This window comes from Salminus brasiliensis, chromosome 23 (genome assembly GCF_030463535.1).
Source record: "Salminus brasiliensis chromosome 23, fSalBra1.hap2, whole genome shotgun sequence".
NCBI classification, from domain to species: domain Eukaryota; kingdom Metazoa; phylum Chordata; class Actinopteri; order Characiformes; family Bryconidae; genus Salminus; species Salminus brasiliensis.
The window spans coordinates 100,885-125,000 of record NC_132900.1 but is presented as its reverse complement, the minus strand read 5'-3'; the positions used below and the strand labels follow the sequence as shown (position 1 = coordinate 125,000).

The 24,116-nt window shown below is 48.6% G+C and overlaps 1 protein-coding gene across 4 annotated transcripts in view; it reads right to left on the bottom strand.

Annotated features, from left to right (window-relative positions):
• Positions 1-24,116, bottom strand: part of LOC140545923 (calpain-9) — a 27,848-nt gene extending 3,732 nt beyond the window's left edge. The window contains exons 1-22 of one of the 4 annotated variants that reach the window (XM_072668991.1): positions 24,032-24,116; positions 22,802-22,924; positions 22,624-22,707; positions 20,230-20,352; positions 20,052-20,135; positions 19,588-19,732; positions 19,363-19,502; positions 18,191-18,260; positions 17,826-17,944; positions 17,576-17,709; positions 17,030-17,201; positions 16,837-16,908; positions 16,568-16,659; positions 16,166-16,240; positions 15,909-16,045; positions 15,598-15,743; positions 12,652-12,857; positions 8,685-8,727; positions 8,171-8,245; positions 7,897-7,954; positions 7,736-7,800; positions 7,486-7,554 (exon numbers count right to left, since the gene is read on the bottom strand). In XM_072668991.1, coding sequence (XP_072525092.1) covers positions 7,486-7,554; positions 7,736-7,800; positions 7,897-7,954; positions 8,171-8,245; positions 8,685-8,727; positions 12,652-12,857; positions 15,598-15,743; positions 15,909-16,045; positions 16,166-16,240; positions 16,568-16,659; positions 16,837-16,908; positions 17,030-17,201; positions 17,576-17,709; positions 17,826-17,944; positions 18,191-18,260; positions 19,363-19,497 — 1,668 coding nt within the window. In that variant the 5' untranslated portion in view covers positions 19,498-19,502; positions 19,588-19,732; positions 20,052-20,135; ... (2 more) ...; positions 22,802-22,924; positions 24,032-24,116. The remainder of the gene's footprint in view (positions 1-7,485; positions 7,555-7,735; positions 7,801-7,896; positions 7,955-8,170; positions 8,246-8,684; positions 8,728-12,651; positions 12,858-15,597; positions 15,744-15,908; positions 16,046-16,165; positions 16,241-16,567; positions 16,660-16,836; positions 16,909-17,029; positions 17,202-17,575; positions 17,710-17,825; positions 17,945-18,190; positions 18,261-19,362; positions 19,503-19,587; positions 19,733-20,051; positions 20,136-20,229; positions 20,353-22,623; positions 22,708-22,801; positions 22,925-24,031) is intronic. The other 3 variants (XM_072668990.1, XM_072668993.1, XM_072668992.1) reach the window with 3 other exon arrangements.

Here is a 24,116-nt window from a genome sequence, read left to right as displayed (position 1 = left end):
GGGCTAAACAGTTGTAGGCTGAATGGGAGGGGCTAAACTGTTAAAAGGTTAGGGTTTAGGGTTAGGGTTAGGGCTGGGGCTAAACAGTTGTAGGCTGAATGGGAGGGGCTAAACTGTTAAAAGGTTAGGGTTAGGGCTGGGGCTAAACAGTTGTAGGCTGAATGGGAGGGGCTAAACTGTTAAAAGGTTAGGGTTAGGGTTAGGGCTGGGGCTAAACAGTTGTAGGCTGAATGGGAGGGGCTAAACTGTTAAAAGGTTAGGGTTTAGGGTTAGGGCTGGGGCTAAACGGTTGTAGGCTGAATGGGAGGGGCTAAACTGTTAAAAGGTTAGGGTTTAGGGTTAGGGCTGGGGCTAAACAGTTGTAGGCTGAATGGGAGGGGCTAAACTGTTAAAAGGTTAGGGGTTAGGGTTAGGGTTAGGGCTGGGGCTAAACAGTTGTAGGCTGAATGGGAGGGGCTAAACTGTTAAAAGGTTAGGGGTTAGGGTTAGGGTTAGGGCTGGGGCTAAACAGTTGTAGGCTGAATGGGAGGGGCTAAACTGTTAAAAGGTTAGGGTTTAGGGTTAGGGTTAGGGCTGGGGCTAAACAGTTGTAGGCTGAATGGGAGGGGCTAAACTGTTAAAAGGTTAGGGTTTAGGGTTAGGGTTAGGGCTGGGGCTAAACAGTTGTAGGCTGAATGGGAGGGGCTAAACTGTTAAAAGGTTAGGGGTTAGGGTTAGGGCTGGGGCTAAACAGTTGTAGGCTGAATGGGAGGGGCTAAACTGTTAAAAGGTTAGGGTTAGGGTTAGGGTTAGGGCTGGGGCTAAACAGTTGTAGGCTGAATGGGAGGGGCTAAACTGTTAAAAGGTTAGGGGTTAGGGTTAGGGTTAGGGCTGGGGCTAAACAGTTGTAGGCTGAATGGGAGGGGCTAAACTGTTAAAAGGTTAGGGGTTAGGGTTAGGGTTAGGGCTGGGGCTAAACAGTTGTAGGCTGAATGGGAGGGGCTAAACTGTTAAAAGGTTAGGGGTTAGGGTTAGGGCTGGGGCTAAACAGTTGTAGGCTGAATGGGAGGGGCTAAACTGTTAAAAGGTTAGGGGTTAGGGTTAGGGTTAGGGCTGGGGCTAAACAGTTGTAGGCTGAATGGGAGGGGCTAAACTGTTAAAAGGTTAGGGGTTAGGGGTTAGGGTAAGGGCTGGGGCTAAACAGTTGTAGGCTGAATGGGAGGGGCTAAACTGTTAAAAGGTTAGGGGTTAGGGTTAGGGCTGGGGCTAAACAGTTGTAGGCTGAATGGGAGGGGCTAAACTGTTAAAAGGTTAGGGGTTAGGGTAAGGGCTGGGGCTAAACAGTTGTAGGCTGAATGGGAGGGGCTAAACTGTTAAAAGGTTAGGGTTAGGGGTTAGGGTTAGGGCTGGGGCTAAACAGTTGTAGGCTGAATGGGAGGGGCTAAACTGTTAAAAGGTTAGGGGTTAGGGTAAGGGCTGGGGCTAAACAGTTGTAGGCTGAATGGGAGGGGCTAAACTGTTAAAAGGTTAGGGTTAGGGGTTAGGGTTAGGGCTGGGGCTAAACAGTTGTAGGCTGAATGGGAGGGGCTAAACTGTTAAAAGGTTAGGGTTTAGGGTTAGGGCTGGGGCTAAACAGTTGTAGGCTGAATGGGAGGGGCTAAACTGTTAAAAGGTTAGGGTTTAGGGTTAGGGCTGGGGCTAAACGGTTGTAGGCTGAATGGGAGGGGCTAAACTGTTAAAAGGTTAGGGGTTAGGGTTAGGGTTAGGGCTGGGGCTAAACAGTTGTAGGCTGAATGGGAGGGGCTAAACTGTTAAAAGGTTAGGGTTAGGGTTAGGGCTGGGGCTAAACAGTTGTAGGCTGAATGGGAGGGGCTAAACTGTTAAAAGGTTAGGGTTTAGGGTTAGGGCTGGGGCTAAACGGTTGTAGGCTGAATGGGAGGGGCTAAACTGTTAAAAGGTTAGGGTTTAGGGTTAGGGCTGGGGCTAAACGGTTGTAGGCTGAATGGGAGGGGCTAAACTGTTAAAAGGTTAGGGGTTAGGGTTAGGGTAAGGGCTGGGGCTAAACAGTTGTAGGCTGAATGGGAGGGGCTAAACTGTTAAAAGGTTAGGGGTTAGGGTTAGGGTTAGGGCTGGGGCTAAACAGTTGTAGGCTGAATGGGAGGGGCTAAACTGTTAAAAGGTTAGGGTTTAGGGTTAGGGCTGGGGCTAAACGGTTGTAGGCTGAATGGGAGGGGCTAAACTGTTAAAAGGTTAGGGGTTAGGGTTAGGGTAAGGGCTGGGGCTAAACAGTTGTAGGCTGAATGGGAGGGGCTAAACTGTTAAAAGGTTAGGGGTTAGGGTTAGGGTTAGGGCTGGGGCTAAACAGTTGTAGGCTGAATGGGAGGGGCTAAACTGTTAAAAGGTTAGGGTTAGGGCTGGGGCTAAACAGTTGTAGGCTGAATGGGAGGGGCTAAACTGTTAAAAGGTTAGGGTTAGGGTTAGGGCTGGGGCTAAACAGTTGTAGGCTGAATGGGAGGGGCTAAACTGTTAAAAGGTTAGGGTTAGGGTTAGGGTTAGGGCTGGGGCTAAACAGTTGTAGGCTGAATGGGAGGGGCTAAACTGTTAAAAGGTTAGGGTTAGGGTTAGGGCTGGGGCTAAACAGTTGTAGGCTGAATGGGAGGGGCTAAACTGTTAAAAGGTTAGGGGTTAGGGTTAGGGCTGGGGCTAAACAGTTGTAGGCTGAATGGGAGGGGCTAAACTGTTAAAAGGTTAGGGGTTAGGGTTAGGGCTGGGGCTAAACAGTTGTAGGCTGAATGGGAGGGGCTAAACTGTTAAAAGGTTAGGGTTAGGGTTAGGGCTGGGGCTAAACAGTTGTAGGCTGAATGGGAGGGGCTAAACTGTTAAAAGGTTAGGGGTTAGGGTTAGGGTAAGGGCTGGGGCTAAACAGTTGTAGGCTGAATGGGAGGGGCTAAACTGTTAAAAGGTTAGGGGTTAGGGTTAGGGCTGGGGCTAAACAGTTGTAGGCTGAATGGGAGGGGCTAAACTGTTAAAAGGTTAGGGGTTAGGGTTAGGGCTGGGGCTAAACAGTTGTAGGCTGAATGGGAGGGGCTAAACTGTTAAAAGGTTAGGGGTTAGGGTTAGGGTAAGGGCTGGGGCTAAACAGTTGTAGGCTGAATGGGAGGGGCTAAACTGTTAAAAGGTTAGGGTTAGGGTTAGGGTTAGGGCTGGGGCTAAACAGTTGTAGGCTGAATGGGAGGGGCTAAACTGTTAAAAGGTTAGGGGTTAGGGTTAGGGCTGGGGCTAAACAGTTGTAGGCTGAATGGGAGGGGCTAAACTGTTAAAAGGTTAGGGGTTAGGGTTAGGGTTAGGGCTGGGGCTAAACAGTTGTAGGCTGAATGGGAGGGGCTAAACTGTTAAAAGGTTAGGGTTAGGGTTAGGGTTAGGGCTGGGGCTAAACAGTTGTAGGCTGAATGGGAGGGGCTAAACTGTTAAAAGGTTAGGGGTTAGGGTTAGGGCTGGGGCTAAACAGTTGTAGGCTGAATGGGAGGGGCTAAACTGTTAAAAGGTTAGGGGTTAGGGTTAGGGCTGGGGCTAAACAGTTGTAGGCTGAATGGGAGGGGCTAAACTGTTAAAAGGTTAGGGTTAGGGTTAGGGCTGGGGCTAAACAGTTGTAGGCTGAATGGGAGGGGCTAAACTGTTAAAAGGTTAGGGGTTAGGGTTAGGGTAAGGGCTGGGGCTAAACAGTTGTAGGCTGAATGGGAGGGGCTAAACTGTTAAAAGGTTAGGGGTTAGGGTTAGGGCTGGGGCTAAACAGTTGTAGGCTGAATGGGAGGGGCTAAACTGTTAAAAGGTTAGGGGTTAGGGTTAGGGCTGGGGCTAAACAGTTGTAGGCTGAATGGGAGGGGCTAAACTGTTAAAAGGTTAGGGTTAGGGTAAGGGCTGGGGCTAAACAGTTGTAGGCTGAATGGGAGGGGCTAAACTGTTAAAAGGTTAGGGTTAGGGGTTAGGGTTAGGGCTGGGGCTAAACAGTTGTAGGCTGAATGGGAGGGGCTAAACTGTTAAAAGGTTAGGGTTTAGGGTTAGGGCTGGGGCTAAACAGTTGTAGGCTGAATGGGAGGGGCTAAACTGTTAAAAGGTTAGGGGTTAGGGTTAGGGTAAGGGCTGGGGCTAAACAGTTGTAGGCTGAATGGGAGGGGCTAAACTGTTAAAAGGTTAGGGTTAGGGTTAGGGTTAGGGCTGGGGCTAAACAGTTGTAGGCTGAATGGGAGGGGCTAAACTGTTAAAAGGTTAGGGGTTAGGGTTAGGGCTGGGGCTAAACAGTTGTAGGCTGAATGGGAGGGGCTAAACTGTTAAAAGGTTAGGGGTTAGGGTTAGGGCTGGGGCTAAACAGTTGTAGGCTGAATGGGAGGGGCTAAACTGTTAAAAGGTTAGGGGTTAGGGTTAGGGCTGGGGCTAAACAGTTGTAGGCTGAATGGGAGGGGCTAAACTGTTAAAAGGTTAGGGGTTAGGGTAAGGGCTGGGGCTAAACAGTTGTAGGCTGAATGGGAGGGGCTAAACTGTTAAAAGGTTAGGGGTTAGGGGTTAGGGTAAGGGCTGGGGCTAAACAGTTGTAGGCTGAATGGGAGGGGCTAAACTGTTAAAAGGTTAGGATTAGGGTTAGGGTTAGGGCTGGGGCTAAACAGTTGTAGGCTGAATGGGAGGGGCTAAACTGTTAAAAGGTTAGGGTTAGGGTTAGGGCTGGGGCTAAACAGTTGTAGGCTGAATGGGAGGGGCTAAACTGTTAAAAGGTTAGGGTTAGGGCTGGGGCTAAACAGTTGTAGGCTGAATGGGAGGGGCTAAACTGTTAAAAGGTTAGGGTTAGGGTTAGGGCTGGGGCTGGGGCTAAACGGTTGTAGGCTGAATGGGAGGGGCTAAACTGTTAAAAGGTTAGGGGTTAGGGTTAGGGTTAGGGCTGGGGCTAAACAGTTGTAGGCTGAATGGGAGGGGCTAAACTGTTAAAAGGTTAGGGTTAGGGCTGGGGCTAAACAGTTGTAGGCTGAATGGGAGGGGCTAAACTGTTAAAAGGTTAGGGTTTAGGGTTAGGGCTGGGGCTAAACAGTTGTAGGCTGAATGGGAGGGGCTAAACTGTTAAAAGGTTAGGGTTTAGGGTTAGGGTTAGGGCTGGGGCTAAACAGTTGTAGGCTGAATGGGAGGGGCTAAACTGTTAAAAGGTTAGGGTTTAGGGTTAGGGTTAGGGCTGGGGCTAAACAGTTGTAGGCTGAATGGGAGGGGCTAAACTGTTAAAAGGTTAGGGTTTAGGGTTAGGGCTGGGGCTAAACAGTTGTAGGCTGAATGGGAGGGGCTAAACTGTTAAAAGGTTAGGGGTTAGGGTTAGGGTTAGGGCTGGGGCTAAACAGTTGTAGGCTGAATGGGAGGGGCTAAACTGTTAAAAGGTTAGGGTTTAGGGTTAGGGCTGGGGCTAAACAGTTGTAGGCTGAATGGGAGGGGCTAAACTGTTAAAAGGTTAGGGTTTAGGGTTAGGGCTGGGGCTAAACAGTTGTAGGCTGAATGGGAGGGGCTAAACTGTTAAAAGGTTAGGGGTTAGGGTTAGGGCTGGGGCTAAACAGTTGTAGGCTGAATGGGAGGGGCTAAACTGTTAAAAGGTTAGGGTTAGGGTAAGGGCTGGGGCTAAACAGTTGTAGGCTGAATGGGAGGGGCTAAACTGTTAAAAGGTTAGGGGTTAGGGTTAGGGTTAGGGCTGGGGCTAAACAGTTGTAGGCTGAATGGGAGGGGCTAAACTGTTAAAAGGTTAGGGTTAGGGGTTAGGGTTAGGGCTGGGGCTAAACAGTTGTAGGCTGAATGGGAGGGGCTAAACTGTTAAAAGGTTAGGGGTTAGGGTTAGGGCTGGGGCTAAACAGTTGTAGGCTGAATGGGAGGGGCTAAACTGTTAAAAGGTTAGGGGTTAGGGTTAGGGCTGGGGCTAAACAGTTGTAGGCTGAATGGGAGGGGCTAAACTGTTAAAAGGTTAGGGTTTAGGGTTAGGGCTGGGGCTAAACAGTTGTAGGCTGAATGGGAGGGGCTAAACTGTTAAAAGGTGAATGGGTGGGGCTAAACGGTTGTAGGCTGAATGGGGGGGCTAAACTGTTAAAAGGTTAGGGTTTAGGGTTAGGGTTAGGGCTGGGGCTAAACAGTTGTAGGCTGAATGGGAGGGGCTAAACTGTTAAAAGGTGAATGGGTGGGGCTAAACGGTTGTAGGCTGAATGGGGGGGCTAAACTGTTAAAAGGTTAGGGGTTAGGGTTAGGGTTAGGGCTGGGGCTAAACAGTTGTAGGCTGAATGGGAGGGGCTAAACTGTTAAAAGGTTAGGGGTTAGGGTTAGGGTAAGGGCTGGGGCTAAACAGTTGTAGGCTGAATGGGAGGGGCTAAACTGTTAAAAGGTTAGGGTTAGGGTTAGGGCTGGGGCTAAACAGTTGTAGGCTGAATGGGAGGGGCTAAACTGTTAAAAGGTTAGGGGTTAGGGTTAGGGTTAGGGCTGGGGCTAAACAGTTGTAGGCTGAATGGGAGGGGCTAAACTGTTAAAAGGTGAATGGGTGGGGCTAAACGGTTGTAGGCTGAATGGGGGGGCTAAACTGTTAAAAGGTTAGGGTTTAGGGTTAGGGTTAGGGCTGGGGCTAAACAGTTGTAGGCTGAATGGGAGGGGCTAAACTGTTAAAAGGTTAGGGGTTAGGGTTAGGGCTGGGGCTAAACAGTTGTAGGCTGAATGGGAGGGGCTAAACTGTTAAAAGGTTAGGGTTAGGGTTAGGGCTGGGGCTAAACAGTTGTAGGCTGAATGGGAGGGGCTAAACTGTTAAAAGGTTAGGGTTAGGGTAAGGGCTGGGGCTAAACAGTTGTAGGCTGAATGGGAGGGGCTAAACTGTTAAAAGGTTAGGGTTAGGGTTAGGGTTAGGGCTGGGGCTAAACAGTTGTAGGCTGAATGGGAGGGGCTAAACTGTTAAAAGGTTAGGGTTAGGGTTAGGGCTGGGGCTAAACAGTTGTAGGCTGAATGGGAGGGGCTAAACTGTTAAAAGGTTAGGGTTAGGGTAAGGGCTGGGGCTAAACAGTTGTAGGCTGAATGGGAGGGGCTAAACTGTTAAAAGGTTAGGGTTTAGGGTTAGGGCTGGGGCTAAACAGTTGTAGGCTGAATGGGAGGGGCTAAACTGTTAAAAGGTGAATGGGTGGGGCTAAACGGTTGTAGGCTGAATGGGGGGGCTAAACTGTTAAAAGGTTAGGGTTTAGGGTTAGGGTTAGGGCTGGGGCTAAACAGTTGTAGGCTGAATGGGAGGGGCTAAACTGTTAAAAGGTGAATGGGTGGGGCTAAACGGTTGTAGGCTGAATGGGGGGGCTAAACTGTTAAAAGGTTAGGGTTTAGGGTTAGGGCTGGGGCTAAACGGTTGTAGGCTGAATGGGAGGGGCTAAACTGTTAAAAGCTGAATGGGTGGGGCTAACTATGCAAAGGAAAACTCCTGGACATCGGCAGTTGTGTGTGTGTGTGTGTGTGTGTGTGCGTTACCGTCCACTTCATGAATTTATCCCACAAAGCCTGAAACTCGATCCAGTCCAATTGGCCCCGCCCACGACTCTGATCACATTGTCAAGAATATCATAAATGTAATCAATCAGTGATGAGCTGCAGCAGAGCCGATGTGCTCTCTGACGCTGCAGGACGCCCTGTTATCTAGAACATGTTCTGCGGTTAGCTGTGATGTAGCTGATTAGGGGTAGAGCTGAACTATCGCTCTGAGATTCTTCCAGAAGGATACATCCATCAGCACCACGAAGCTCCTGCAGTGCTCCAAACACAGCTTCTCCACAGAGCCTGCTAACACTGAGACACACACACACACACACACACACACGTTATATACAACATCTCTGCAGCTGCACAGCCGATCAACAGCAATGCTGTGTGTGTGTGTCTCACCTCCTCCAGTGATAGCTTCAGTCAGCAGGTTATAGAGCTGCAGTGGCCTGCACTGACCCTGCACATACACACAGGTTTTCCAGGGGTGAGGCTAGTGGTTGCTATGGCATTACTGAATGTGGTGTCTAAGGAGTTACTAAGCAGTTACTAGAATGTTGCCTCTTGTGTTCAAAGTGTTGCAATGATGATCTAGGTGGTTGCTGGGATGTTTCTTATGTTGTGTCCAAGGTAGGATGTCACTAGGCAGAGTGTGTGTGTGTGTGTGTGTCCTTACCTCTTTGCAGTGCTTTTTAAAAAGTTTCTGGGTCTGAGAGGTAGGGGGCAGCACTGAGAGAGATTCTGTCACTGTCTATGGAACAAAATACATCAATCCATGTTTATAAAGAAGAACCTCAACTGCTCTACTCTAATTTACAAAAACAACACGATCAATACTGTGTTCAGTGAACAATACAGATCAATAATGATCAATACCGACCAATACTATGTGCAATATCCCCCCATGTGCAATTAAGAGTCTTTTGCTGTAAATAATATTGTTTATTGCTTTTTTTAATTCTTATCTATATTGTGTATATATAGTGTAAATTATTTATTTATCAAAATTTTTGTAACTGCGTGTCCTGCTGTCCCTTTCTGCTGTTACACTGTGAATTTCCCCACTGCGGGACTAATAAAGGACTATCTTATCTTATCTTATCTTAATACCAATCAATACCTATCAATACCTATCAATACAGTAATCAGCTTTATAAAATATAGCGTTTCAGACATACAGGTTAGTTTACCTGACTAGGAATGGACTTCTCAGGGGTGGGCTTTTGTGTTGGTCTGCGCACACACACACACACACACACACATACACACATACACACACATACACACACACACATACATAAATTAGAATAACAGTGATGTGTATAGTGAGAATACCCCCCCCCCCCCCCTCCAGAATATCGAGTCAGGTGCAGGTGGACCCCTGGCTGGGCTGTCTGAGTGTATCTGATATTGGGGCATGAAGGTGATGCTAAACTGCCAAATAGGTTCTTCCTGTAGAGCTAACTTAACCACATGCTAACGCTGCTGGAATGATGGCACCTATCAGAACCACCTGGGTCAGTACTTCACTATATGAGACCAGCACGGTCTTCCTCTGAGACACGTGAAGCCATTCAACCACATCCTCTCAAACTGACGCCAGCTCACCATCTCTGGAGCTCAACGCTAACTGCTAACTGCTAACTGCTAACTGCTAATTCTGATTTTGTTACTTCGGCTAACATCCGCCCACACTGGTTAGCCTTGCCCACGCTGAGTGATGGAGGGGAGTGGACTATCCTGCCCACCCTGAGAGAGAGGCCTGCTACGCACTATGAGACTCCCTGACACAGACAGATGGCTGTGGCATCATCGGGCATCAGACCCCCTGATGAGAAACACTGCGCTAGTTTTCCTCAGCTGATCTTCAGGAGATAGATATGAGCAGTGTGTGTGGTGGTGAGCAGTGTGTGTGGTGGAGGGCAGTGTGTGTGGTGGAGGGCAGTGTGTGGCGGTGGAGGGCAGTGTGTGTGGTGGAGGGCAGTGTGTGTGGTGGTGGGCAGTGTGTGTGGTGGTGAGCAGTGTGTGGCGGTGGAGGGCAGTGTGTGTGGTGGAGGGCAGTGTGTGTGGTGGTGGGCAGTGTGTGTGGTGGGCAGTGTGTGTGGAGGTGGGCAGTGTGTGTGGTGGTGGGCAGTGTGTGTGGTGGTGAGCAGTGTGTGTGGTGGTGGGCAGTGTGTGTGGAGGTGGTGAGCAGTGTGTGTGGAGGTGGTGAGCAGTGTGTGTGGTGGAGGGCAGTGTGTGTGGTGGAGGGCAGTGTGTGTGGTGGTGGGCAGTGTGTGTGGAGGTGGGCAGTGTGTGTGGTGGTGAGCAGTGTGTGTGGTGGAGGGCAGTGTGTGTGGTGGTGGGCAGTGTGTGTGGAGGTGGTGAGCAGTGTGTGTGGCGGTGGGCAGTGTGTGTGTTGGAGGGCAGTGTGTGTGGTGGAGGGCAGTGTGTGTGGTGGGCAGTGTGTGTGGAGGTGGGCAGTGTGTGTGGTGGTGAGCAGTGTGTGTGGTGGTGGGCAGTGTGTGTGTTGGAGGGCAGTGTGTGTGGTGGTGGGCAGTGTGTGTGGTGGGCAGTGTGTGTGGTGGTGGGCAGTGTGTGTGGTGGTGGGCAGTGTGTGTGTTGGAGGGCAGTGTGTGTGGTGGTGGGCAGTGTGTGTGGTGGGCAGTGTGTGTGGAGGTGGGCAGTGTGTGTGGTGGTGAGCAGTGTGTGTGGTGGTGGGCAGTGTGTGGCGGTGGGCAGTGTGTGTGGAGGTGGGCAGTGTGTGGCGGTGGAGGGCAGTGTGTGTGGTGGAGGGCAGTGTGTGTGGAGGTGGGCAGTGTGTGTGGTGGTGAGCAGTGTGTGTGGAGGTGGGCAGTGTGTGTGGTGGAGGGCAGTGTGTGTGGAGGTGGGCAGTGTGTGTGGTGGTGAGCAGTGTGTGGCGGTGGAGGGCAGTGTGTGTGGTGGAGGGCAGTGTGTGTGGTGGTGGGCAGTGTGTGTGGTGGGCAGTGTGTGTGGAGGTGGGCAGTGTGTGTGGTGGTGAGCAGTGTGTGTGGTGGTGGGCAGTGTGTGGCGGTGGGCAGTGTGTGTGGTGGTGGGCAGTGTGTGTGGAGGTGGTGAGCAGTGTGTGTGGTGGTGGGCAGTGTGTGTGGAGGTGGGCAGTGTGTGTGGAGGTGGTGAGCAGTGTGTGTGGCGGTGGGCAGTGTGTGTGGTGGAGGGCAGTGTGTGTGGTGGTGGGCAGTGTGTGTGGAGGTGGGCAGTGTGTGTGGTGGAGGGCAGTGTGTGTGGTGGTGGTGAGCAGTGTGTGGCGGTGGGCAGTGTGTGTGGAGGTGAGCAGTGTGTGTGGTGGAGGGCAGTGTGTGTGGAGGTGAGCAGCGTGTGTGGTGGAGGGCAGTGTGTGTGGAGGTGGGCAGTGTGTGTGGTGGTGGTGGTGAGCAGTGTGTGGTGGTGGGCAGTGTGTGTGGAGGTGGGCAGTGTGTGTGGTGGTGGTGGTGAGCAGTGTGTGGTGGTGGGCAGTGTGTGTGGAGGTGGGCAGTGTGTGGCGGTGGTGGTGAGCAGTGTGTGGTGGTGGGCAGTGTGTGGCGGTGGGCAGTGTGTGTGGCGGTGGGCAGTGTGTGTGGTGGAGGGCAGTGTGTGTGGTGGTGGGCAGTGTGTGTGGAGGTGGGCAGTGTGTGTGGTGGTGGTGGTGAGCAGTGTGTGGTGGTGGGCAGTGTGTGTGGTGGTGGGCAGTGTGTGGCGGTGGTGGTGAGCAGTGTGTGGTGGTGGGCAGTGTGTGTGGAGGTGGGCAGTGTGTGTGGCGGTGGTGGTGAGCAGTGTGTGGTGGTGGGCAGTGTGTGTGGTGGAGGGCAGTGTGTGTGGAGGTGGGCAGTGTGTGTGGAGGTGGGCAGTGTGTGGCGGTGGTGGTGGGCAGTGTGTGTGGAGGTGGGCAGTGTGTGTGGAGGTGGTGAGCAGTGTGTGTGGCGGTGGGCAGTGTGTGTGGTGGAGGGCAGTGTGTGTGGTGGTGGGCAGTGTGTGTGGAGGTGGGCAGTGTGTGTGGTGGAGGGCAGTGTGTGTGGTGGTGGTGAGCAGTGTGTGGCGGTGGGCAGTGTGTGTGGAGGTGAGCAGTGTGTGTGGTGGAGGGCAGTGTGTGTGGAGGTGAGCAGCGTGTGTGGTGGAGGGCAGTGTGTGTGGTGGTGGGCAGTGTGTGTGGAGGTGGGCAGTGTGTGTGGTGGTGGTGGTGAGCAGTGTGTGGTGGTGGGCAGTGTGTGTGGTGGTGGGCAGTGTGTGGCGGTGGTGGTGAGCAGTGTGTGGTGGTGGGCAGTGTGTGGCGGTGGGCAGTGTGTGTGGCGGTGGGCAGTGTGTGTGGTGGAGGGCAGTGTGTGTGGTGGTGGGCAGTGTGTGTGGAGGTGGGCAGTGTGTGTGGTGGTGGTGGTGAGCAGTGTGTGGTGGTGGGCAGTGTGTGTGGTGGTGGGCAGTGTGTGGCGGTGGTGGTGAGCAGTGTGTGGTGGTGGGCAGTGTGTGTGGAGGTGGGCAGTGTGTGTGGCGGTGGTGGTGAGCAGTGTGTGGTGGTGGGCAGTGTGTGTGGTGGAGGGCAGTGTGTGTGGAGGTGGGCAGTGTGTGTGGAGGTGGGCAGTGTGTGGCGGTGGTGGTGGGCAGTGTGTGTGGTGGTGGTGGGCAGTGTGTGTGGTGGTGGGCAGTGTGTGTGGAGGTGGGCAGTGTGTGTGGTGGTGGGCAGTGTGTGTGGAGGTGGGCAGTGTGTGTGGTGGAGGGCAGTGTGTGTGGAGGTGGGCAGTGTGTGTGGAGGTGGGCAGTGTGTGTGGTGGAGGGCAGTGTGTGTGGTGGTGGGCAGTGTGTGTGGAGGTGGGCAGTGTGTGTGGTGGAGGGCAGTGTGTGTGGAGGTGGGCAGTGTGTGTGGAGGTGGGCAGTGTGTGTGGAGGTGGGCAGTGTGTGTGGTGGAGGGCAGTGTGTGTGGTGGTGGGCAGTGTGTGTGGAGGTGGGCAGTGTGTGTGGAGGTGGGCAGTGTGTGTGGTGGAGGGCAGTGTGTGTGGAGGTGGGCAGTGTGTGTGGTGGTGGGCAGTGTGTGTGGAGGTGGGCAGTGTGTGTGGTGGAGGGCAGTGTGTGTGGTGGTGGGCAGTGTGTGTGGAGGTGGGCAGTGTGTGTGGTGGAGGGCAGTGTGTGTGGAGGTGGGCAGTGTGTGTGGAGGTGGGCAGTGTGTCGTACACGGCGGTGTTCCCTTTCTCCGTGAGGATCCGGAGCAGGAACTCTGTAGAGTGGAGGTTCTCAGAGGCAGACGGGACGATGATGTAATGTCCAGGCGCCAGACGCCCGCGGAGCACCACCTCCCTCTGCTGCTGGACCCCAGAGGACAGAACTGGCCGGAGCAGAGAAATGTCCAGAGGGGTCAGGAGACTGTTTTCAGACCGAGCCTGCACACACACACACACACACACACACACACACACACACACACACAGACACACACACACACACACAGACACACACACAGACACAGAAACACATACACACACAGACACAGACACACACAGACACACACACACACACACACACACACACAGACACACACACACACACACAGACACACACACAGACACAGAAACACATACACACACAGACACACACAGACACACACACACACACACAGACACAGACACACACAGACACAGACACACACACACACACACACATACACACACAGACACACAGACACACACACACACAGACACACACACACACACACACACACACACACTCACACACACACAGACACACACACACACTCACACAGACACACACACACACACACACACACACACACACACACACAGACACAGTGAGAAGATAATCGTTGTTGTAAAAAGTGCTATAGAAATACATTTGTACTGAACCTTCAAGTGGAACCTTTACACACTGAACACACTGAACACACAGAACATGCTGAACACACTGAACATGCTGAACACTGAACACACTGAACATGCTGAACACACTGAACATGCTGAACACTGAACACACTGAACATGCTGAACACTGAACACACTGAACATGCTGAACACACTGAACATGCTGAACACTGAACACACTGAACACACAGAACATGCTGAACACACTGAACATGCTGAACACTGAACACACTGAACATGCTGAACACTGAACACACTGAACATGCTGAACACACTGAACATGCTGAACACTGAACACACTGAACACACAGAACATGCTGAACACACTGAACATGCTGAACACTGAACACACTGAACATGCTGAACACTGAACACACTGAACATGCTGAACACACTGAACATGCTGAACACTGAACACACTGAACATGCTGAACACACTGAACATGCTGAACACTGAACACACTGAGCACACAGAACACACTGAGCACACTGAACACACTGAACATGCTGAACACTGAACACACTGAGCACACTGAGCACACAGAACACACTGAACATGCTGAACACTGAACACACTGAGCACACAGAACACACTGAACACACTGAACACACTGAACACACAGAACACACTGAACACACTGAACACACTGAGCACACAGAACACACTGAGCACACTGAACACACTGAACATGCTGAACACTGAACACACTGAGCACACTGAGCACACTGAGCACACAGAACACACTGAACATGCTGAACACTGAACACACTGAGCACACTGAGCACACTGAACACACAGAACACACTGAACATGCTGAACACTGAACACACTGAGCACACTGAACACACTGAACACACTGAGCACACAGAACACACTGAACACACTGAACACACTGAGCACACAGAACACACTGAGCACACAGAACACACTGAACATGCTGAACACTGAACACACTGAGCACACTGAGCACACTGAACACACAGAACACACTGAACATGCTGAACACTGAACACACTGAGCACACTGAGCACACTGAGCACACAGAACACACTGAACATGCTGAACACTGAACACACTGAGCACACTGAGCACACTGAACACACAGAACATGCTGAACACACTGAACATGCTGAACACTGAACACACTGAACATGCTGAACACACTGAACATGCTGAACACTGAACACACTGAACATGCTGAACACACTGAACATGCTGAACACACTGAACATGCTGAACACTGAACACACTGAGCACACAGAACACACTGAGCACACTGAACACACTGAACATGCTGAACACTGAACACACTGAGCACACTGAGCACACTGAGCACACTGAACACACTGAACACACTGAACACACTGAGCACACAGAACACACTGAACACACTGAACACACTGAGCACACAGAACACACTGAGCACACTGAACACACTGAACATGCTGAACACTGAACACACTGAGCACACTGAGCACACTGAGCACACAGAACACACTGAACATGCTGAACACTGAACACACTGAGCACACTGAGCACACTGAGCACACAGAACACACTGAACATGCTGAACACTGAACACACTGAGCACACAGAACACACTGAACACACTGAACACACTGAGCACACAGAACACACTGAACACACTGAGCACACAGAACACACTGAGCACACAGAACACACTGAACACACTGAACACACTGAACACACTGAGCACACTGAGCACACAGAACACACTGAGCACACAGAACACACTGAACATGCTGAACACTGAACACACTGAGCACACTGAGCACACTGAGCACACAGAACACACTGAACATGCTGAACACTGAACACACTGAGCACACTGAGCACACTGAGCACACAGAACACACTGAACACACTGAACATGCTGAACACACTGAACATGCTGAACACTGAACACACTGAACACTGAAAACACTGAACACGCTGAACACTGAACACGCTAAACACACTGTGCACACTCAGCACACTGAACACGCTGAGCACACTGAACACTGAACACACTGAACACGCTGAACACTGAACACGCTGAACACTGAACACACTGAACACGCTGAACACTGAACACACTGAACACTGAAAACACTGAACACGCTGAACACTGAACACGCTGAACACTGAGCACACTGAACACTGAACACACTGAACACAGAACACACTGAGCACACTGAGTGTGTGTGTGTGTGTGTGTGTGTGTGTGTGTGTGTGTGTGTGTACCTTGTAGATGCTGAGTTGAGCAGGAACCAGTATTCCTCTCTGCCGGGTGTGTTTCTGCATCAGTGCCAGAAGGAAGGAGCAGGTGAGCTCAGGGTCAGCCGGATCATCATCCTCCTCCAACAGGGTCAGTTGATACTGAGGGGCACCTACACACACACGTACACACACATACACACACACACACACACACAGACAGGTGGGCCGTATCCTTCCTTCTCATGTAATCTTCACTTCAGCAGATTCAGGCTCTGGGTGGGGGTGCCCGGGAGAGGCAGAAAGGTGTGTGTGTGTTAGGAGCAGTGAGTGAGTACCTGAGAAAGAGTCCCAGCGCCCGTGGTACGATGTGCAGGTCCAGGGCCTACAAGCTCCGCCCCCACTCAGCGTATCGTCACTCAGGTGACACACCTCCATCACCTCAAAGTTCTGCCGGAAATCTGACACTGACATCCTGAGAGCAACAAGCAACAGAACAGTAACCATCAAGAACACCTAATAACACACACACACACACACACACTCACACACACACACACACTCTCACCCTTAGAGCACGGTTTATAAGTCTCACCAGAATTCCCCGTCCTCCACTGCAACCCGCTCCAACCGCTGCTGCTCTACTCTGCTGACTGAACTCCACTCCACCCTACACACACACACACACACACACACACACACAGACACACACAGACACACACACACACACACACACAGACACACACAGATACACACAGACACACACACACACACACACACACACACACACACACACACACAGACACACACAGATACACACAGACACACACACACACACACACAGACACACACACACACACACACACACACACACAGACACACACACACACACACACACACACACACACACACAGTCACATTAAATCAGATGCGGTTTTATGACTAAATCACTGTGTTTGTTCTTCTCTCTGAGGTTTTTACTTTTTCTTTTAGTTACCCTTTGGAGTCGCTCCAAGGCCCCTCCCACTCCACTTTACCCCATGGGTTTCGCACCCGCACCAGCTCCACTGGACCATACTTAGTGCGGACCTAAACACACACACACACACACACACACACACACACACACACACTGTGTTCATCTGCTGTGAGACACTGGCAGCGCACTTCACACCAGTACAGGACTAAAGGCACATGAACCACAAGAAACAAAATGGTGGCCAATCACAGTCAGGGGGAGGAGTCTCGTGTGGTGTTTGTCCTCACCGTTTCGAGGCCCGTCACTGTGTAGGCATGTTTAAACAGGATTCCTAACTCATTCCTCTTCTCGAGAGGACCCTACACACACACACACACACACATTATATATATATATAAAATATTAAATAATAAAAATAATAAAATAAAACTTTTACTGCAGCAATACTGAAAAAACACTACGTAGATTTAGGAGAGAGACCTGAGTGTTAGCACAGTTGATGAGGGTCCCCCGGGCCAGCAGGGGGCGCAGGAATGAGCCGAGGGCCTGCGGGAGAGAGTGCACCATCAGCACTTCAGTAACTCCACCAGTCATATCCACCAGAGCCTCATGGGGGTAACCCAGATTCAGAGCAGGATAACCACCCTTTAACCTGCACACACACACACACACACACTTCAGTCCACTTCCTTTATCTACAGGTGAATCATTAACAGGTGTGGAGTATAAATGATTCCAGTATAATAAAATAATTACAGTTGAAATATCAGATATCAGAGGAGTGTCCCTTCACTACCCTCGTCCCGGGAGCGTCCCCAGAAGTCCTCTAACAGTCTTCACAGGTGAATCATTTACAGGTGTGGAGTATTAATGATGATAAAATAATAATGCTAATGATTGATTAATAATTACTGATGGTAGATCAGGTTTCTAACTGCAGATGATGTGTGTGTACCGTGGGCGTCGCTCACACTGGGAGTCAGTTCAGTTACGTTAGCTAAGCTAGTCACTCTGTTTTATACGAACTTGGCGTATGCTTTCTCCAGCAGGGGGCTCCAGAACTCGCTGTTCTGACTGGAGCGCAGGTAGATCAGCTGACCGTTCTGAGTGGGCAAACGGTCATCCACCTTTACCTCCACCCATTGACCGTACTGCCAGAACTAGAGAGAGAGAGAAGGAATCAATACAGATGATTCTGTTCAGTATAAATGATCCAGTTCTATACAAATGATTCATGTTTGATTCGGTTTCAGAGCTTCGGTTCTAACAGACTGACCCGGAACGAGAACCCGCCGGTGTATCTCTGCTGGAAGCTCTGCTCCATCGGCACCACGCGCTTCAGCAGAGGAGGATTCATAGATACAGAGGCCAACGCAGACAGGAACCAGCAGTCATCTAACACACACACACACACACACACACTGTTAACCTGATATATATATATATATATATATATTAATATTGCGCACCAGCTTCTTGCTGGAGTTTTCTGATCCACCTTAATGGAGCAGCAGGTGCATTCTGGCGCCTCAGGCCAGTTTAAGGTGGATCAGAAAATGACGAAACCAAGAACAATGTAACTGCTGCAGCGTTTTAACAAGGAACTGACATTATTATTATTATTATTATTATTATTATTACTCAGGACTCCTTGACAGACATCCATCCGTGTGGCCCCATCCACTATGAACTGCGGGAAAGCACAGAGCTCCTAGACAGACACGCACACACACACACACACACACACACACACACACACACAGAGTTAAGGCTAATTTCCGCAGTGTTTGTGAGTCATGTGGTCAGAGATGACCCAGCAGAGCTGCAGCAGAAAACAGCCTGCAATAAAGCTCAGAGTTCAGAGCTAAACCGGGTTCAGTGACTGACCCGGACCGGTCTGACTTTCAGCAGGCCACACCCACCAGCATACCTCCCACCAGTCTGACTTTCAGCAGGCCACACCCACCAGCATACCTCCCTCCAGTCTGACTTTCAGCAGGCCACACCCACCAGCATACCTCCCACCAGTCTGACTTTCAGCAGGCCACACCCACCAGCATACCTCCCACCAGTCTGACTTTCAGCAGGCCACACCCACCAGCATACCTCCCACCAGTCTGACTTTCAGCAGGCCACACCCACCAGCATACCTCCCACCAGTCTGACTTTCAGCAGGCCACACCCACCAGCATACCTCCCACCAGTCTGACTTTCAGCAGGCCACACCCACCAGCATACCTCCCACCAGTCTGACTTTCCTAAACACTTAAAGTAGAAACAACACAGTTCTGTCCTGTCTGTCTCTCTGACTGTCTGTCTGTCTCTCTGTATGTCTGTCTGTCTCTCTGACTGTCTGTCTCTCTCTCTGACTGTCTGTCTCTCTGTCTGTCTGTCTCTCTGTCTGTCTGTCTGTGTCTCTCTGTCTGTCTGTCTGTGTCTCTCTGTCTGTCTGTCTGTCTCTCTGTCTGTGTCTCTGTCTGTCTGTCTCTCTGTCTGTGTCTCTCTGTCTGTGTCTCTCTGTCTGTCTGTGTCTCTCTGTCTGTCTCTCTGTCTGTTTGTCTCTGTCTCTCTGTCTGTCTCTCCCTCAGGCGCCGTTCTGGCAGTTGTTAGCCACATGCAGGTCCAGACAGTGTCTCTAATCTTCTATAATCAAAAGTCGAACCTGAAGCTACCTGCATTCCAGCAGGTGCATTAATTCATACTGGATTCTAAATGCATAATAAATAAATGCATAATGGAATTCATAGCGGATAATGATTCATTCTTAAGGTATATTGAAATGTGTGTGTGTGTGTGTGTGTGTGTGTAGTGACCTGTGGTCGTTTCCACTCTACAGCAGGTTTGAGCTGAATGTTTAGAGGAAATGAAAAATCCACGAAAAGCCGCGACGCCGCAGGAGGCAGAGAGTCCCTCACACTCTTCTTCTGCTGCATCTGGTACTGTTCCATAATTCCTGCAGAACATTAATATGAGATTATCCCATAAATCCAGACTTACCTCCCGAACTAACCTCCTATACAACTCACCCCCAAACTCACCCTTTTAACCCTTTCAAACCCGTCTGTTCAGTAATAACTCAGAGGCACATCCAGGTCTCTGGACGGTTCTGCTGCAGCAGTAGGTTTTTACTTTCGGGCCGGGGTTTGCCGGCTCTGCAGGTCGGTTACCGAGAAAATGAAAAATCTGTATATATATTTGTATATTTGTATTTTGTATTTTTTTTTGCTTATTTCTATATTTTCATATTTTTATATTTTATTCTTTAACTTAAATGTAACTTATTCTATTTTTATTTTCTTCATTTTTATTCTATTTTTCTTTTGCACTTCTGCACTTTACTTCATTAAGTTAAGGTTTAGTTAAGTTTAAATGTAGATTTTTATTGTATAGCTTGATGTGAGCAGACTGTCAAAAAAGCATTTCACTGCAAGTTATACTGTGTATGACTATGTATGTGACAAATAAAATTTGATTTGATTTGATTTGATTTTTTGATTTTTACCTCTTCAGACTGAAGCTCGCTCACATGAGAGTGGAGAAAGTTTCAGGGCATCGGTTTCTCAGAGCAGTTCCAGAATAAAAGTCCCTGCAGTAAAAACAAGTAAAACACTTTTTACTACAGCTTCGGTGTTAGCACTGTGTAGCATTAGCATTAGCAGTAAATAGAGTGGGTCACTCACCCGGGCTGGCTCCTGCTGCTGAGTGTAGAGAGTTCCAGCGCTCTCCAACTGAACTCTTCCTACTTCTGTCCTGCTGCCGTTCTCCCTGACCACACCCCTCTACCTGGTGCCAGGTAAACACACCTGCAGGCCAAAAGAAATGAAGCAGAGGGTTCAGATTACAGTTCCACCCTTTCTTTAGAAAGACTGAAGAGATGCACTGAACTGATTATAGTCTTTAGAGTGGTTAGCTTCAAAATGTGTCATGCTAATTCAGCGCTGTCACACTTTAGCCGAGAGTAAAGCAGAGAGTAAAGCAGAGAGTAAAGCAGAGTGTAAAGCAGAGTGTAAAGTAGAGTGTAAAGCAGAGTGTAAAGTAGAGTGTAAAGCAGAGAGTAAAGTAGAGCGTAAAGTAGAGTGTAAAGCAGAGAGTAAAGTAGAGTGTAAAGTAGAGAGTAAAGCAGAGAGTAAAGTAGAGTGTAAAGTAGAGTGTAAAGCAGAGAGTAAAGTAGAGAGTAAAGTAGAGTGTAAAGTAGAGTGTAAAGCAGAGTGTAAAGCAGAGAGTAAAGTAGAGTGTAAAGCAGAGAGTAAAGTAGAGAGTAAAGTAGAGTGTAAAGCAGAGTGTAAAGCAGAGAGTAAAGTAGAGTGTAAAGCAGAGAGTAAAGTAGAGAGTAAAGTAGAGTGTAAAGCAGAGAGTAAAGTAGAGTGTAAAGCAGAGTGTAAAGTAGAGTGTAAAGCAGAGAGTAAAGTAGAGCGTAAAGTAGAGTGTAAAGCAGAGAGTAAAGTAGAGTGTAAAGTAGAGAGTAAAGCAGAGAGTAAAGTAGAGTGTAAAGTAGAGAGTAAAGCAGAGAGTAAAGTAGAGTGTAAAGTAGAGTGTAAAGCAGAGTGTAAAGCAGAGAGTAAAGTAGAGTGTAAAGTAGAGTGTAAAGCAGAGTGTAAAGCAGAGAGTAAAGTAGAGTGTAAAGCAGAGAGTAAAGTAGAGAGTAAAGCAGAGAGTAAAGTAGAGTGTAAAGTAGAGTGTAAAGCAAAAGGTAAAGCAGAGAGTAAAGCAGAGTGTAAAGCAGAGTGTAAAGTAGAGTGTAAAGCAGAGAGTAAAGTAGAGCGTAAAGTAGAGTGTAAAGCAGAGAGTAAAGTAGAGTGTAAAGTAGAGAGTAAAGCAGAGAGTAAAGTAGAGTGTAAAGTAGAGTGTAAAGCAGAGAGTAAAGTAGAGAGTAAAGTAGAGTGTAAAGTAGAGTGTAAAGCAGAGTGTAAAGCAGAGAGTAAAGTAGAGTGTAAAGCAGAGAGTAAAGTAGAGAGTAAAGTAGAGTGTAAAGCAGAGTGTAAAGCAGAGAGTAAAGTAGAGTGTAAAGCAGAGAGTAAAGTAGAGAGTAAAGTAGAGTGTAAAGCAGAGAGTAAAGTAGAGTGTAAAGCAGAGTGTAAAGTAGAGTGTAAAGCAGAGAGTAAAGTAGAGCGTAAAGTAGAGTGTAAAGCAGAGAGTAAAGTAGAGTGTAAAGTAGAGAGTAAAGCAGAGAGTAAAGTAGAGTGTAAAGTAGAGAGTAAAGCAGAGAGTAAAGTAGAGTGTAAAGTAGAGTGTAAAGCAGAGTGTAAAGCAGAGAGTAAAGTAGAGTGTAAAGTAGAGTGTAAAGCAGAGTGTAAAGCAGAGAGTAAAGTAGAGTGTAAAGCAGAGAGTAAAGTAGAGAGTAAAGCAGAGAGTAAAGTAGAGTGTAAAGTAGAGTGTAAAGCAAAAGGTAAAGCAGAGAGTAAAGCAGAGTGTAAAGCAGAGTGTAAAGTAGAGTGTAAAGCAGAGAGTAAAGTAGAGCGTAAAGTAGAGTGTAAAGCAGAGAGTAAAGTAGAGTGTAAAGTAGAGAGTAAAGCAGAGAGTAAAGCAGAGAGTAAAGTAGAGTGTAAAGCAGAGAGTAAAGTAGAGTGTAAAGTAGAGTGTAAAGCAGAGTGTAAAGCAGAGAGTAAAGTAGAGTGTAAAGCAGAGAGTAAAGTAGAGTGTAAAGTAGAGAGTAAAGTAGAGTGTAAAGCAAAAGGTAAAGCAGAGTGTAAAGCAGAGTGTAAAGTAGAGTGTAAAGCAGAGAGTAAAGTAGAGTGTAAAGCAGAGAGTAAAGTAGAGTGTAAAGTAGAGTGTAAGGCAGAGAGTAAAGTAGAGTGTAAGGTAGAGTGTAAAGCAGAGTGTAAAGCATAGAGTAAAGTAGAGTGTAAAGTAGAGTGTAAAGCAGAGAGTAAAGCAGAGAGTAAAGTAGAGTGTAAAGTAGAGTGTAAAGCAAAAGGTAAAGCAGAGAGTAAAGCAGAGTGTAAAGCAGAGTGTAAAGTAGAGTGTAAAGCAGAGAGTAAAGTAGAGTGTAAAGTAGAGTGTAAAGCAGAGAGTAAAGTAGAGTGTAAAGTACAAATAAAATTTGATTTGATTTGATTTGATTTTTTGATTTTTACCTCTTCAGACTGAAGCTCGCTCACATGAGAGTGGAGAAAGTTTCAGGGCATCGGTTTCTCAGAGCAGTTCCAGAATAAAAGTCCCTGCAGTAAAAACAAGTAAAACACTTTTTACTACAGCTTCGGTGTTAGCACTGTGTAGCATTAGCATTAGCAGTAAATAGAGTGGGTCACTCACCCGGGCTGGCTCCTGCTGCTGAGTGTAGAGAGTTCCAGCGCTCTCCAACTGAACTCTTCCTACTTCTGTCCTGCTGCCGTTCTCCCTGACCACACCCCTCTACCTGGTGCCAGGTAAACACACCTGCAGGCCAAAAGAAATGAAGCAGAGGGTTCAGATTACAGTTCCACCCTTTCTTTAGAAAGACTGAAGAGATGCACTGAACTGATTATAGTCTTTAGCGTGGTTAGCTTCAAAATGTGTCATGCTAATTCAGCGCTGTCACACTTTAGCCGAGAGTAAAGCAGAGAGTAAAGCAGAGAGTAAAGCAGAGTGTAAAGTAGAGTGTAAAGCAGAGAGTAAATTAGAGCGTAAAGTAGAGTGTAAAGCAGAGAGTAAAGTAGAGTGTAAAGTAGAGAGTAAAGCAGAGAGTAAAGTAGAGTGTAAAGTAGAGTGTAAAGCAGAGTGTAAAGCAGAGAGTAAAGTAGAGTGTAAAGTAGAGTGTAAAGCAGAGTGTAAAGCAGAGAGTAAAGTAGAGTGTAAAGCAGAGAGTAAAGTAGAGAGTAAAGCAGAGAGTAAAGTAGAGTGTAAAGCAAAAGGTAAAGCAGAGAGTAAAGCAGAGTGTAAAGCAGAGTGTAAAGTAGAGTGTAAAGCAGAGAGTAAAGTAGAGCGTAAAGTAGAGTGTAAAGCAGAGAGTAAAGTAGAGTGTAAAGTAGAGAGTAAAGCAGAGAGTAAAGTAGAGTGTAAAGCAGAGAGTAAAGTAGAGTGTAAAGTAGAGTGTAAAGCAGAGTGTAAAGCAGAGAGTAAAGTAGAGTGTAAAGCAGAGAGTAAAGTAGAGTGTAAAGTAGAGAGTAAAGTAGAGTGTAAAGCAAAAGGTAAAGCAGAGTGTAAAGCAGAGTGTAAAGTAGAGTGTAAAGCAGAGAGTAAAGTAGAGTGTAAAGTAGAGTGTAAGGCAGAGAGTAAAGTAGAGTGTAAAGCAGAGTGTAAAGCATAGAGTAAAGTAGAGTGTAAAGTAGAGTGTAAAGCAGAGAGTAAAGCAGAGAGTAAAGTAGAGTGTAAAGTAGAGTGTAAAGCAAAAGGTAAAGCAGAGAGTAAAGCAGAGTGTAAAGCAGAGTGTAAAGTAGAGTGTAAAGCAGAGAGTAAAGTAGAGTGTAAAGTAGAGTGTAAAGTAGAGTGTAAAGCAGAGAGTAAAGTAGAGTGTAAAGTACAAATCAAATTTGATTTGATTTGATTAGATTTTTTGATTTTTACCTCTTCAGACTGAAGCTCGCTCACATGAGAGTGGAGAAAGTTTCAGGGCATCGGTTTCTCAGAGCAGTTCCAGAATAAAAGTCCC